The following is a 16647-nucleotide window of genomic DNA, read 5'->3' as shown; positions in this document are numbered from 1 at the left end:
AATATGTAAAAAAAATATATAAAAAAGTATATAAACTAATAGTTTATGATAAAATATAAAAAATAAAGCAATTAATGTGTACTATATATAATAAGAAAAAATAATAATATATGTGATAAAATAGTAATTTTAATTTTTGTATCAAAATATATCTATAAAATACTTTATTATAAGCAGTTTCTTTCTTTTGCGAACGTGTAACACTAATGCTCAGAGGAAACCAATAGACAAATACTATTGAATATAAAATGTGCTCCTCGCCGAGAAAAATTTGTGACTGTGTCTTAGGAGATGGATATGGTTCAATAAATACTTAAAGCCTTTAGGGAGTGAATCACTTAATATTAACGTGACGTACTTATAGTCATCGGTTACAGACAATCTAATGTATGATAGTCTATACTGTCAATTGTCTCCTTATTTTATTTTGTCTTTTATCTGTTCTCTTTCCTCTATGTTAGCCAATTGCTCGTAATTTGTAGATTGTCATCATTTCGATTTATAGAAATAAATTGCCATTTTATTAATTTATCATTATTCAGAGTGCAAAAATGTCATAATATAGTGCACAGCATTTTATAATTCTTAATCGAAAATCTTTCTTTTCAAATTAGATTTTACGTAACTAATCTTTCGGCTCTCAACTGACAAGTACAGTTTTATTGTTAATTGAACTGTTCTCGTTTAAAAATATAAATCTCCATCTCCAATCTATTTCATCCAATATTCTCGAAATGAGATTCAAGCAGCAATATAGACCTTAGACTTTCTCGATATACTCCCCTTGATTAATTTCCTCTTTGGTTTAAAAATTCTTTTACGTGTAAAACTTAATTTTTTTTCGTCCCCTTTCTCGTTAATTAATTTATAAATTCTTTGGCTAATAAATTACCTTGAATTTATAAAGGAAACTAATAGTAGCTTAAAGAGTATAATTAATTTCTACTGCTAATGTTTTGCTCATTTTGAGATACTGTACAATGTAAAAAGGAATAATCACATCTACATGTATATATGCTTATATCGAAAAATGAGCTTTATTTGGCCCAACGACTATATTACAATCTTATGATACAGTAAACATTTAAAATCGGGATAAAACGATAACGTTGTACATCGACTTTTATAAATCAGGCGGCAAGTCGAGTATTGAATATTTCAGAGAAATGCGGGCTGTGTGTGATATAACTTTATATTTCCTCTGTAGCATTAATGATAATAGATCGATCGACTATGATCGAGCCTAATAATCAGGTGCGATCGTTGCCGAACACGTACGTAGGTATAGGTATTTTATCTCTGTGTCAAGTGTACATGCGTGTAAATACATATGACTATACAGCGTTCACGCTATGCAGCATGTATAAGTGTAAGAACATCCTGGAGTTTAACGCAACGCGCTCCTCTTTCTTATTTCATTCATTTTTTTTATCATTTATTCGGAAAAGGCAGCGTAAATTATCCGAACACGAGAATGTCGATATACGTTTTGCTATAATAAATTTCTCTGACTGATTCTCCATCTGATTCTGTAAATCTTTATTACGAACATGATTGCATCGTATGATAACTTCTCCTAATGTGATTTGTATCACTACATTTTATACTTTACATGACTTTAGCGACCAAAGATTACACTTTGAAAGCCTGTGAAACGATCTTTAAATAAATGCATTATGATTATGTTAACTATGATAATTAGAATCACGCAAAATTTTGCATCACATAAATTATGAAATATAACGCTATCGCAATAGAAAAGATCTCATAGCTATTTAAATTTTTAAACATGACGAAATAGTCGAAAAATAAATTATAATAAAGTCTATATTCATCTTGAATTTGTATTTCTAAAAATAAAGTTTTTCTTTCATTATTTTGATTAAAAAAATATATACATATAATGTATTATATAGAGATAAATTAATTGATTAAATTTTTAAGTTATAAATAAAAAACAATATAAAATTATTTATAGGTAATTAAAGTTTTTACTTTGTTTAAAAAGTACAAAACTTGTGCATATCAAATTGCATATAAATGAACAAATCAAAAGTTCTCTTTTTCATGTCTAAAAACAAATCAACAAAATGTCTATATTGAAAAAAATCTGCAATAGCAGTAATGCAGCGTGAATGTTATGATTTTTACAATGACATTATTATTTTTTTACAATGACATTTTTATTGTTAAATCCGAATAAGATGAGATTATTTTTCGATTTTTTCAACGATGTTCACGTTATGATTACATTTGACTGAAATCGAATAGTGCTTTAGGATTTGTTGATATGTAGTCACACTCTGATAAAAGAATTTCACAAGCTCACATGCGACTTTTATGCAACTTGACTTAAAACAAGTGATGTAACGATTACATGTAAGCATGTAATGAACGGATATATTGACACCAAAATGATTTCTAGTTTAATCGCGACTTTTTAGATAATAATATAATTCATCTTGATAAACACGAGAATAATCATTATTATATTCTTGTATCAAGTACAATTATATTGATATCAAAGATCAGAATTAAAAAGGTTTACGAGGCATTGTTGTAGTAATGTTATTTTAGGCGAACCAATGCTTTCAAATGATTTTTGATATGTAATTATACAGTGGCATATATATATGTAAATTACATAAAATCGTTTTTAATTAAAATAACTAATTTAATTCTTATTGTGAATTTTTTGATGTAATTCATTTCTGGTATAATTGATTTGTAAAAATAGTCTTTCCTGAACTTGAACAGCATAAATCTCTGTGTAATCAAAAAATATTTTGATACCAAAGAAATTCAATTACGTAGTACAAATTGTAGTACGATTTTCATATTATAAACAAAAGTTTGTAAAATTTGTTTTGTAAAATTTTTATCCGATACTGTAGCCCAGTTTAATAATTTCAAAGCATTGAAACGCTGGTTCTTTTTCTCGTTCTCTGCTTATAATCGGAATATCCTGTCATCAATTTCGAGATTCCTTGCATAATATATTAAGTACCTAAGCGTAAATGCACTTTTCTCACAATCAGACATTATAAACAGTTTCAATATCTTTGTCTATATCTATCAAGCCATCCAAATACAAACATTATTCTGTCATTACGTTGATTGCTTCACTTAATTATGTCATTAATTCATGCTCTTTTTTGAATGTCCAGCTGCATTCTCGTAATATTTATCTGTCTGTGCAAGTACCGAGTAAAAATATGTTTTATTATGTCTTCACCCTCTATAACTCATTTAAGTACACTTGTGCCCAAGTACATTCACTTAGAAAGTGCCTTTGCATTAATACTCTGTTGACATTAAGAACTCAGCGAAATATTGATTTCCAATATTGTGAAAAAGAGAAAGCAAATTAAAAAAGTTTTGTAATTAAATTACGCAGATTAAATATATTATTTTATTTAACCATATTATTTTGAGAATTGTTGTAAAATGTAGTACTTAAACAAATAATATAAATATACAGAGTGTTTCTTACACATATGTCAAAAATTCAAGGGGTGATTCCTGGGGTCATTTTATGATTTATAAAATCTATACCTCTGATGATTTTTCGAAAATCGCTTTGTTTCAAAGATACACAGGGCGATAAAAATTTACAAGAAATACAATATTTTTATTATATTTTTATTTTTATATATTAATACAATATTTTTATTCTGGCATCACTGGTAACAACAAAGAAATTCTTTGAATACTACATTAATAACTTTTACAGGTATTCATTATTTTCTTATAAATTTTTATCGCTCTGTATCTTTAAAACAAAGCAATTTTCAAAAAATCATCAAAGATATAAATTTTCATAAAATGACCCAAGGAATTATCCCTTGATTTTTTGACATATGTTTAAGAAAAACCTTGTATAATGTTAAATATACAAACTCTTAATTTTCGGAAAAAAAATTAGAAACGAGGAAGTTAATCATTGCGTGAATATCGCTTTATCTCACATAATCGTTATTTAAAAAGAAAATTATTATTCATATAATTGGATTCTATGTTAAACAAGTTAACTTTTTAATGCAGACAGAGTATAAATGTAGCTTATTTTCGATATTTGTGCATGCCTATTTATTTGAAAGTTTCTCGTATTAAAGAGCAAGTGATTGCTCTTTTTACGTATACACCTCCAGCTTTACGCTGTATGTTGCGGTTGGTTCTTGCAAATACGATAAAAAGGTCGTTAATAAATTGTACGTCCATTGACTTCATCATATGTACTTTTGACGAAGACTACACTTGAAAAATGTCATCGGAAGCCCGTGGCGCAACGCTCGTGCCGAAAACGGACGTCGTTGGCGTTGCTATAGGCGCAGTCTCACCTATTCGGGTTGTTGTTACATTGGAAGTTGTTATCGTCGTCGTCGTCATGGTCGTCGTCGTCGGAATGGTGTCTGATACATCTGAAGTCGTCGGTACCTGCTGTAAAAGCAATTTACTTTCATTTAAGATTCGATAGCAATTGTAAATTAATCCTATCGACATGACGACGATGATGATGATGATAGATTACGACAGGCAGCTTTAGCGAGATTTAAACTACTTACATCGTTGTAAAAGACTTCATTTCCCTCTTCGACCGAAGGCAGCAATTCGTCTGTAGAATGGGGTGTCCTAGGACTAGGCGTCGGTACCACCTGTTGTTGCTGTTGATCCCGCTGCTTCGTCAGTCGGAGTTCTTGAAACACTTGGCGCTGCTCCTTATCGTTTCTTTCCTTCTCGAGTCGACGGGCACTGTAGCTACGAGATGAGGAGGTCGAACTATGAACCGACGCTAAACTAGGACGGCGGGAACCTACGCGAAGAAAAGAATTACACGTAGAGATACAGTATGTTCTCTATATGATAATTCTATTTTCTACGTTAGAAAAAATATAACGTTGAAAGGAAGAATTAATCTATTACACAATAGATAATTTCTAAGCTGAACTTTCTAAGACTGTAAATTTCTAAAGTGCGAGATTATAATATATATATATTCTTGCGATACCTTTATCGGCGCGATAAATATTCGATGAAGCAGTGGAAGTAGAGAAGCTTGCGAAGAAATGTAGTGCTACAAATTGAGCAAATAGGGATGTGAATGAATATACGAGAATGAGGGTAAAAATAGCAGTGGATTATTAAATATGTATTTGTCTGTTTTTGATGTTTTCTTAGAAAAGAAGATTTAGATATCGTATAAACATGCTAAATTTATTTTAAAAATTATTAGACTTGACTATGAAAATGTTTTTAGTATAATTGTGTATTTTGCAATATAATAATTGCAAGTGTTCTGTAAAGTAACTCATGCATGTGATAAATCGAATTAAACAGAGGAAAATGATACCGTGTTTATGTAAACAGTATACATTTTCAATTAAAAAATAGATAATATTACAAATTATCATGATATATTAATGAAATATAAATTGTAATAATACAATTTATCTACAAATTAAATAATATTATAAACAAAAATTTCTTTCCATATTAAATATCTGCTAAAATTAAAAAAATATTAGTTACGAAATTATTACTATAAATTTTTTTAAACAAATAGCGTTAAAATTGATAAACATCTATAAAAAGATGTAATTTGCACGTAATATTCGCAAAGTTATCAAAATGCATATTTTTATTACACACAGGCGCATTTTTACGATGTGAGGTACACATCTAAAAAGCAAATTTTTATGGAAATATATAAGCTAGCAAAGCAAGCTATTCTAAAAAATATATATTATTTTAATCTATATATTTTGTGTGCGTGTATGTGTCATGTATATATGTACGTACATATGTGTATCTGTGTAGAGAGCTTCAGTTTTCCGGCAAGAAAATCAAGAGTATGTCAAATGATTAAACATTTGCTTCTTTCAATTTTGATTCTATAGACAATAATAATTTTATAAATTCCATAACATCTACACCGATAAACTGACCTCATATATTAATAGTTGTATATATTTATGCATATGTGTGAGTATATATATGTGTGTGTGTGTGTGTGTGTGTGTGTATGTGTGTGTGCAGCGAGCTAGCTAGTGCGTAAGGATTTCGTATCTCTTCTAAGTCTTACCAGAAAACATTCGTTCATAAACGAGCAACGAAATCGGCCGCTGCCATCTTGCTATCTCGTAACACACTTGTGCTGCATTTTATTTGCAATCTCATGTTTTTTTTCGCGAATATTATTATCTATACGGTTTTGAGAGAGATACCGTATACATATTTTTTCTTATAATTAATCATTTATTATTTATTTTATTTGAGACGCTGATTGAACGTAAGCATTTCTTATTTTAGGAGGAAAGAACATCATGAATTAGATGTGTACATGTACATAAAACTGATACTCATAAAAATAGCACGTAAACAGAAAATAACAATTGTGTTACGATGGTGTAAGAATAACTAAATACAATTAACGAAAATAGTTAGAAGAAGACGATTGTATCCAATGTTGAAAAGTTTCTCTTGCATATATTCAAGTAATGTTATATATTACATGTATTTTGTAGAACAACTATTAAATTTGTCCAGCGAATAAAACGCGTTATGGACGAAGTTGTCAAGGGTATCGAGATCTCTGACGAAATGCGAATATCTAAAACACCTATCGACAACAGCCAGTTATCATGACCATGTAATAGCGACAGTGATATGATTTGCCATGAAGCATCATTGCTACCGCGGTTATAACACCATCGTTATAATGAATCTTCCTTTCCGTATATCATCGTTACTAGCACAAGAAGCGAATTGCGTTCACGAGCATAGAAACGAAACGTAAATGAAGAAGTATGAGGAAAGAACTAGAGAAACAGAAAATTATACACATAGCCACGACGAGAACATTGAATGAATCTGTTACTGTCAGTATAACACCTGTGTGAATGAACACAATGATAATAATGTCGACGACATCTCCTAATAAGAGCAGGCAATATTTTTGCACCTTTGTTTCACGTTCGTACAACTCGAATCGCGTAATTACAAATGGAATTCGCGGTATTTGATGTAATTTGATGAGCGGATCGATAAGCAAACAGGAAGACGGAGCGAACGTCAAAGGGGGAAAAGGGCATATTCGTATGTATACGATGGAACGTGAGATATTCAGAAAGAGAAAGAGAGAGAGTAAGAGAGAGAGAGAGAGAGAGAGCGAGAGAGCGACAGAGACAGAAAGAGATCGTTGATCGTCTACCGAGGCCGTCGGACGATCCCTCAGCTACATCACTAAGAGTACGTCGATGCTTGTTGTTGCCTTTGGTCGCTTGAAGGTGACACGATATAAGCAAGATAGCGGCGGCCCGTGCCGCACCTGCTCTGGACGCTGGTACCAATGGTCCGCGGCTGTCACCGCTGCTAGGCCTCCTGGTGAACGCGCAGCTAAGGGGCCCGGCGCTGTTACTCCGTTGACTCGATCGCGAGGACGGTCGTCCGTGTAGCGTCAGCGGTATGCCTGCGAAATTATTTTCAGGGAGTTACTTTTTCGCATATACGGATATGTCTGCCACACGGCATCATAAATTGCCATCCTTTCGGTCTTTTTGCACTCATAAATGTGATGGATGTGTCGTTTGACCTTTTAAATGAAATACGCCGATGACGTTTACTCAACGCTTCGGATAAAGATACTTCGCTCTAATCTATCTGATATATTGGATATACTGATAGCAGAGGATATGATTTAATTTTAATAGTTTTTAATACCACATATAAAATTATATGAGAAAATTAAAATTACAAAAATCATTAAAAATTATTTTATTAAAATTAAAAAGAAATTATATATATAGAAAAAGAGGCGATAATATATATATATTTTTTCTGCGCATGAATTTTAAAGTTATCATTGCTTTGAAATAATTTGTTGATTACAAAACAATTAATTTTTTCAGCTCTCAGATTATTTTTCGATGAAAGAGATATATATTTAACTTCTTGATAAATGTGTACGTGTGCGTGTATTAGTGTATGCAACATTTCTTTTATATTATATACTTGAAATTATTTTTGAAGATTTCATTTTCTTGCTACATTTGGTTTCGTGAAGTATAGTTTGATCCGTGACGTCGGAAGTGACGAAGTAAGACGAGAATAGATTCCTCTTTGGAATATATTATGCATCTTATCGATATATAGATATCTTTTATTGATTTAGAAGCAAAAGTAGGTTTTTCACGAAAGAGAAGGAGTATTATTGTAGAAAATATACATAAGAGATTGAATATATATAAAAGATTTATATCTGAATATATGTATGTGGGAGGTTTATGTGTGAATCTTGTTGCATGTGTATATAATATAAAAATATATTAAGCAATGCAGTATTTTAGGAAAGTTATGAAAATTAAGTAAAACGATTTGTTCGCATTTTATCGATAAAAAATAATTGCATTATAAATTTTATATGTTATATTTATATGTATGTGCACATGTGTTCTTGGCTAAATTTAGATAATATTAATCCTGTAATAATGTTGAATTGTTATATAAAATGATATCGATTTTTCCTAATCGGAATAAACATTTCCAACGTAAGCAAAATGATTGGAAAAGAAAATATACAAAATCTAATCATATAAAAGCATATTTGTGAAATCATATTGAAAAAACGGATTGAGTGCTGCCATCCATTAATCGTGATATACTAAATCTAAGCTTGATTTTTTTTTTTCGTTTCAAAAAATTATTTTATTAGAGGATTATATTATTTTTGTGCCAATTTTTTTAAATTTGAACGAAAAGATTTTACTAGAAAAAGTAAATTTATGGAAATAGAATTACTACTTGCGTTATTGTTAACATCTCACTTCAGCATTAACATATTTCTGCAATTACAATTTCTTTGTTTCTCGTGATATCTTTCTTCCTGTAAAATTTCTCCTTATTAATTGATCATCATTATTTACCTGTGTCGCTGGAAAACAGCATGGGTGGTGCATGATTGGCGTTGGCGTAATGCCGCGGCCTTGAATACCTCGCCCGACTGAATAGTTTGAGCACGAAGCATATCATTCCCGTGAAGATGGCTATCCCCGATGCGATGCAAAGTAGGGTCGGGAGGTCCGTAGTTATCAGCACCAGATCTATCGGTAGAGATTACGGCGAATTAAGGAGGACGCGGCTCGATGACTTGTCGCGGATCGATATCGAAATAGATTTTCTCAAGGTTCTCAAGATTTTCAGTGACAAAATTTATTTTAATGTTTATAATAATGAATCAGTTATAAAATTTACCTCTAATAAAATTATAGGAATATTTCAGGAAATATTTTATGAATATATATATACCTATATAATTTATATACTATATATACATTGAGGATAAATGAATTATATACCCTCTGCGCAGAAAACCTTTTTATTAGGCCTAGAAAGAGCAACCCTGTGATATCCCTCCTCACAGTCGCATACTGCATTGTGTTGAACTTGGGTGCACGTCGAATGCTGATCCGTAAAAGTGCACGTCGCACGATAAAAGCACTGCTCTCCGAGTCTTTTGGCTGAAAGTAAGAATCGATTGATTGAAACGACTTCACTTATTGAGAAACGTATCATTTATTCAATAGGGAGTTAATCAAAGTTTTATCTACTTAAATATATGATTCGCTCAATCTTTTCCCAAAGTATCGATAGAACTTTGTTCTTTCTCGAAATTTTTATCGTTATATCTTTATATCGTATCACATGTTTGTCTTTAATTAAAAATTTTTTATCTTGCGTTTTTTAAATTTAATATCAAATAAACAATATTATCCCTTTTAACAATATTATCCCTTTTAACAATATTATCCCTTTTAACAATATTACCCCTTTTAAATATTGAGATTCATGTGTGAAATAGGTACAATAATTTTAAAAGTTTATTTAGAGTTTATTTTGCGTTCTTTGCATTTTGATGCAGAAAATAAATGAGTGCGCAAAGTCTTTTCACACCGCGTTGTACTTCATTCAGGTCATCAGGAGCGTGCGAATATTTATTTTCACCGACCGTTACCATGGAAGTTATGATATCGGAACGACCTACTTGTTAGGTGTGTGAGGGTTACTAAAGCCGCTTTTATACATACGTTTGGCACATCCCTTAGCAGGCCCAAGACGAACAGGGTAGAACTTTTCGCACTCGCAGAGGCCAGTGATTGAATCACAGAATACGTGCTGTAGTTCGGAATTGCACATGAGGTCGCAAGGCGAACCCAAATACCGTCCTTTTTCTATAAAAGTAGTCATAGAATAATTGATTTAATTGTTTTTGTAATTTAATCTCAAAATATTTATATATAAACTTCTATACTGACACTAATAAAGACAAAAGAAGTGGAAACTTCGTTCTTTGACGATGATAGTAAATTATTAAATTTGCTATTTGGTATCAATAATTCCATTTTAATAACGCACTCGTTAAAACATAAATATTGAAATAATGCGAATAAAAAACCTTAAATTCTTCAATTTATCAATTCAGTTGCCAAATTTATGTACAATCAGCTGGCAGCGCGCCAACTTATTTATCACGAACGTTCACTGCCGGACTATTATAACGCTGTACTACTGTATCGCATATTCTCATTAATTTCACATTAATAGGCCAAGTAATAATTGTAAGCAACACTCTTGGCCTTCAAATTGTCAATGTAAGACATTTCAGCGATAAAACACTCTATTTCTTATTGTTTTAAATTAAAAATTAATTTTCAAAAACATAAATATTTTTAAATTTAATTCAATATATTTTATATGTTTAAATTAATGAAATGTTACAGGTGTTCTTTCGCGCGCGTATCCTTTAAATTTATTTCAAATTCATTATCTTTAATTTATTAATATATTGTTCTATGTATATTAGTAATCTTTTTATATCATTATGTAATAATATCTTAAATAGACATTTTTATTTGTCAATTGCTTACAATTTACTTCTTTTTGGAGTGTATGTGACGCTGGCGTCTGATTTCGTGGAAACTCATAAATAATTAAGAGTTCTGGCTTTCTTTTTAATAGAGTTTTAGAGTTCTTGATAGTTTAAATAAATAGTTCTAGCTATTAAAGCAACGAAAATACCTTGGGACAAACTGATTGTGAGACGCAACTTCACGCAGCGTCTCATTTTGTCCTACAGCATTTTCTTTATCAGTAATTATTAGGATTAAAAAAATTATAGTTCTACATGAATTCTAAAAAGAATTCTGTCTATATCTACAGATATTGAGATAAGATTGCTCTAATATGTATATATTTTATTTGTTATCACAGGTTCTCGCAGTTGCAGCTTATCAGCAATAATACCTGTACCGAACGAATCGTTGCTTCGTGTTTTCGATTATAGTTTTCTCATAGTGCAATGTACGCGAAATACGCGTACGATTCACGCGTCGCGTCGGGAGTGCCGTGTAAAGTGTCGGGCAATCGTAATTATTCGCGTTTTCGCGAGTGTCGTGAGTGCTACGAAGAAGGACAATGACGATCGACCAAGAGAGGAGGAGGAGGCCCAGGGAGGCATCGGGCGACAGCAGGGCAACTGTGAGGTATGCAAAATAAATAATAAATAATAAATAAAATAAATAATAATAAAATAAATAATAAATATATAATAACATTTCTCTTAAGAAACACATAATTTTTGTTATATTTGTTTAAGTATCTATATATATACAATATATATATATATATATATATATATATATATATATGTGTGTATTTTATTTGTCATTACAGGTAAACATTACTAATAAGGTGCGCGCGAGTTGATTATAGTTTTCGCATCGTTTTTTCTTATTGTGCAATGTACGCGAAATACGCGTGCAATTCACGCGTCGTGTCGGGAGTGCCGTGTAAAGTATCGCGCGTCGGGAGTGTCGTGTAAAGTGTCGGGCGATCATAATTATTCGTATTTTCGCGAATGTCGTGAGTGCTACGAAGGACCAAGAGAGGAGGAGGAGGCCCGGGGAGGCATCGGGCGACATCGGGACAACTGTGAGGTATGCAAAATAAAAACATTTTTTTTCTAAACTGCATTGTTTATGAAATATTCGACCGTTTTCAGACTTTCAAATATATATATATATATATATATATATATATATATATATATATAAAACACACACATGTATATACATAATTTGAATATTTAATTTTCAGATCAATGTGCTGTGTACTACAACTCCGCTATTGCACGTATCGGTGAGTGAGAAATTGTTTATTTTATAACATTTCTATAGCGGTAATGGGGATGTATGAAGCTGGTCTCATTTCGTGGAAATTCATAAATAATTAAAAGTTCTTTATTTTCAATAGTTCTAAAATTCTTGATAGTTTAAATAAATAGTTCTGACCATTAAAGTAATGAAAATGTCTTGGGATATAAAGTCAGAACTCTTAATTATTTATGAGTTATCACGAAATGAAACGCCAGCTTCACATATATCTTTTTGGACTGTACATACATTCGGATAAATCGTTCACTTAATGACAACGACAGTCATGGATAATAAACGTTTTGCGTCATTTAACGGCGCCATGCACGCTTATGCAAATGCATAGATTTCAATATTACAGAACTCATTGTTTTGCGAATAATAGCGTCCGCGCGACATAGTTTGTGTCGATTCGTGATGAGCATATGCCGGTTTTGCGTTTCGCGATTAGAAACGTGTAGTTTCTCGACAGGATTTCTTTATCAGGTCATATTTAATTTCATACTGATTAAAGTTCATTACACGTACGCGTTACGGTTACTTCGCGTGCACTTTATCTCATTCTCATCGAATGAGAATTTAGATTAGCATGATTTGCAAAGAGTTTAACGCAAGTTTTTAATAACACTCGATGGCATAGCGCATGCATTAAGTGTAGTTAAAAATATATTCGCATTATTAAAAATATCTCTGATTATTTTAATTAAGTACAAACCATTAAAAGTTAAAAAAATATCAAATGTGCAAAAGATATTTTCTTTTAATATTGAATAAATATATTTTGTACTCTCCCTCACTAAATCTTTAATGTCGCATAATAGTATATTTCTATTATCGTGACTTACATTTTTTAATATTGCAATTAAGTGAGGTTGCGATTGCACCAATAAACTTGAAGCTTTATTCTTTTTTATTATGCATTAATTTTTATTTTATCTCGTGTATTAGTTATAACTAAAGTTATAACTAAGTTTGTTAGAGTCTAATCCATTCTGTTCGATTGCTTCTTTTCATTTGAAAAAGTGCATAGCATAAATGAAAGAGCAATAAATGTATCTCAATATGCGTTATTTTTTTATTATTAAATTTTATTCTATCACTCTCTATAGTCTCTCTATATCACTCTATATCTACACTTTCGAAATGTAGACACATTGTGCATTTTAACTCACACACGCGGATCTGGGGAGAACAGAGAGCTTGGCAGCATCCATTAAAATCAATACCGGTGGTATGTTTGGCGCGAAAATCAAGAAGAACACGTTTTCTCCTCAGTTAAATCGACACTAAACTTGTTATTAGAAATACTTTCAATTTCTTCTAAAGCTATTCTAGTAACGATAATTTATTTTCATATTATAATTATAATAAAATTTTGAACAGCACACACACACACACACACAAAGCAAAAAAATAATTCATTAGATTTATAACTTTATTAATTTTGAGTAGTTTAATTAAAAATATAATAGATGTATAAAAAATATAATAGATGTATAAAAAATACGATTTCAAATAATCTTGATTGCAATTACAATTTCATTCTACATTATTTAATTTTTTTAACAAAACATATTTAATAAATAATTCAGAATAATATATGTATATATATAGTATAAAATCGAGAAAAGCAAACACATATAAGAATATGCGTTAGAATTTCAAAAAATTAAAGTCTTTAATAAAGGAGATCAAAATATATATAATATGATGTAACATTTAAGTAACACTTAAGTAAATTAATTTTACATTGGTTTAATAAAGCATTAAAGTTAAATAACTAATATAATTTTTTAAAATAAAATTAAAATGTTCTATTAGAAATAATTGATTTAAATATTTACATTCGCATTTCTTGAACAATATATTTTTGGTGTGTGTGTATCGCTTTTTAATAATCTAGAAAGTTATATTTATATTTAAAAAATTGATTTTTGCTTAATATTTTGCTCATTAGTCGAAAAAATGTACATCGTGTTTTCGCAAAAGTTATAATACCTCATTATTCAATCAATAAAGTCAATTACATTCGAGGATATATTTGGGAGCAAAGATATATGCTTTAATGAACATTCTCGAGGAACGTGTTTGCACATTGTGGAGCAAGCGCAAGCAAGGAGAACCTTGAGATACATTGCCTTCGATCGCTCTTGTCTTACGTGAAAATAGAACATTGTCGTGTATATATTTCGATTGCAAATTATATTAAATATGTGTTAATTATCGAATAATTTCGTATAACAATAGATCTTTTATATGATAAGCCAATATAAGTTCTCTTATATTACTTGCATTTTTTTAAAGGTATCTCTCTACCTTTTATTTATAGTCTTTCTCTAGTTCTATTATCATCTTATTCATTTAAAAGACATAAATAATTGTTTTACCGTAATATTGCTTGCAAAATGATATTTTTTTAAAAATACAATTTAACTTACATAATTTTCTTTTTAATAAAATATACGTCTTTGCTTGTTCGAAGTAGTATTTGACTTAAAGTCTTTATTCTTCATTTTTAAGCTTTTATATTCACATTTATTTGATAATTAAGGGAATAATTTATAAATTCTTTTGTGAAAACTTTAAAATGACACACAAAGCGAGAAAAAGATTGATTAGATTTATAATTTTTTAAATAATCTGGATACTTTAATTTAAGGTATAACAGATATATAAAAAATACGATTTCAAGTAATCTTGATTGCAATTATAATTTCATTTTACATCATTTAATTTTTTTCAACAAACGCATATTTCATAAAATGTTGAAAAAGCCATATTTTATTGCATTCTGGAATAAATATTAACATATAAAATATCAAATTTTGACTCTTCTTGATTCAATAGCAATGATGCTATTGAAATTAATTGTTGATTGTTTTGAAACATTATATTATAAATAAATTTTGCATAGGGGGATATATATAAGAAATTAGAAACTTTATATCTATAATTTTATATCTATAAATTTTTTTTTTACTTTAAATAAAATAATATAATATTATTATATTGCCTTCAATTGCTGTACTCAAAATAATATTCTTGTTTACTGAAAAATCACTAATACGGATATTATAGAAATTCGTATATTGTGACTTGATAATTTATTCATCTTTCATAAATATTACATGTAAAATGATCAATATTATTGGCATTATTTGAACACTTCTTTTCTTACTTTCACGAGTACTTCGCAATGGAAATTTCGCGAATATATTTCAAGGATACAAGAACAATAGTATATTTAATATCTTTAATATATCTTCTAATTTCTAATTTAATTTTTTCATTAATAAATCTGCGATTTTTTCTTAAATTTGGAGAAAAACGATAAATTTATTCATTAATAATATTAACCCTCAGAAACTAATAATTTCACCGACGTCGCTTAGTTAACGTATTACGACATTGTCATTAAGCTTTCCGAATAAATCCTTGTCTTTTAAGTTTTTCTTCCCCAGGATATTTTTATAATTATGACTTTGTCATCAATTATTAGAAATTACAATTCTCATGCATCCTGTCTTTCAATAATCGAGAAAGAAATTGTGATTAACAATTTCATGAGGATATACTTGAGATAATCTATATCCTCAATTTATCGAGTCATTTAATGACCAATTTGTTGTTATCGAATTCTGTTCGTTAAGTATAATCCCGATTTACCAATCGTCTCCGAACATATAATTATTATTTCGACATTGTCATGGTATTGAAAAAAAGTCAATACTCACCCGCGGTAATATTTTTGTCGAACCAATCTTCGATGTCGCCATTGTCACTGGGTATCTGCTCGTCGTCGTAGACGACGTCGGTGTCGTCGAGATAGCTGGATCCGCGCACGAGCGCATCATCATCACCTCCTGGCCGTTCTCGTGGCCGGCGTACCACTTGCCGCGGCGTGTCGCTGGTGCAGGGTGCAGGTATCAGGAAGACGACGAGACAGGTCAGCAGGAGCCAGCAGCAGCAGCAGGTCAATCTCAGGGCGGAGGGAAGTGCGCTCATCGCCCCCGCGGCGCGAGTCAACCCCCGAAACCGACCACCGACGGCGCATCGACATCCTTCTCCGTCGCCTTCCCCTCTCCCCTCCCTCCCTCCCTCCCTGCCACCCCGCTGGCGCACCCTCTCGCCTTCGATGCCCCAGAGAAGCGTCTTACACCACGTTCGCCGTATGTCCGTGCGTGTCTGTCCGTATCTACTGCGTGGCGTCGGATAAAACGTACACGAAACTGTCCGCTGCACCCTCTTGAAGTTCAACTTCCACGCGTTCGCGGTATCGAGCACTCTCTCCTCGAGGATGTATAATTCGGTCCCGTTCGAAACCGCACCGCCTCGTTCACTGAACGCCGTAGGTCCTCGCAGGGAGAACGAGGACGCAGCTGCAGCTGCGCGCTACTCCGACGCAGCCGACGAGCGTCGCGGCGCCTCGCGTCGCCTCGTT

General features: G+C 31.3%; 2 protein-coding genes across 3 annotated transcripts in view; one reads left to right on the top strand and one right to left on the bottom strand.

Annotated features, from left to right (window-relative positions):
* Window positions 1-1015: 1015 nt before the first annotated feature.
* On the bottom strand, window positions 1016-16571 carry LOC145939362 (uncharacterized). 2 transcript variants are annotated; one of them, XM_083043624.1, is made up of 7 exons: window positions 15941-16571; window positions 10083-10226; window positions 9354-9515; window positions 8922-9098; window positions 7328-7468; window positions 4566-4813; window positions 1016-4440 (listed from the first exon to the last, which is right to left on the bottom strand). In XM_083043624.1, the coding sequence occupies exons 1-7, from the start codon at window positions 16209-16211 to the stop codon at window positions 4252-4254; spliced, it is 1332 nt and encodes a 443-aa protein (XP_082899750.1). In that variant the 5' UTR covers window positions 16212-16571; the 3' UTR covers window positions 1016-4251. The 2 variants fall into 2 exon arrangements, with proteins under 2 accessions (XP_082899750.1, XP_082899751.1); XM_083043625.1 differs by having other exon boundaries at window positions 7211-7468; window positions 15941-16563.
* Wat (worker-enriched antennal transcript) overlaps window positions 10320-16647 on the top strand; it is a 142634-nt gene continuing 136306 nt past the window's right edge. The window contains exons 1-3 of the mRNA XM_083043629.1: window positions 10320-11537; window positions 11728-11990; window positions 12151-12192. The gene's annotated coding sequence lies outside the window, so the exon portion shown is untranslated. The remainder of the gene's footprint in view (window positions 11538-11727; window positions 11991-12150; window positions 12193-16647) is intronic.

Source organism: Prenolepis imparis, unplaced genomic scaffold, assembly GCF_030444845.1.
Source record: "Prenolepis imparis isolate NDT839.2.m4 unplaced genomic scaffold, iyPreImpa1.0 SCAF_8, whole genome shotgun sequence".
Lineage (NCBI taxonomy): Eukaryota > Metazoa > Arthropoda > Insecta > Hymenoptera > Formicidae > Prenolepis > Prenolepis imparis.
Note: the sequence above shows the minus strand (reverse complement) of the source record. Positions and strands in the feature narration are given on the sequence as shown.

What these genes read in the sequence shown, in the direction of transcription:
- LOC145939362 (XM_083043625.1), bottom strand. Translation starts at nt 16,211, where the DNA reads ATGAGCGCACTTCCCTCCGCCCTGAGATTGACCTGCTGCTGCTGCTGG. An exon ending in CGACAAAAATATTACCGCGG is followed by an intron (nt 10,227 to 15,940) that starts GTGAGTATTGAC and finishes CTACTTTTATAG; the next exon opens with AAAAAGGACGGTATTTGGGT. An exon ending in AAAGGTTTTCTGCGCAGAGG is followed by an intron (nt 9,099 to 9,353) that starts GTATATAATTCA and finishes CTCTACCGATAG; the next exon opens with ATCTGGTGCTGATAACTACG.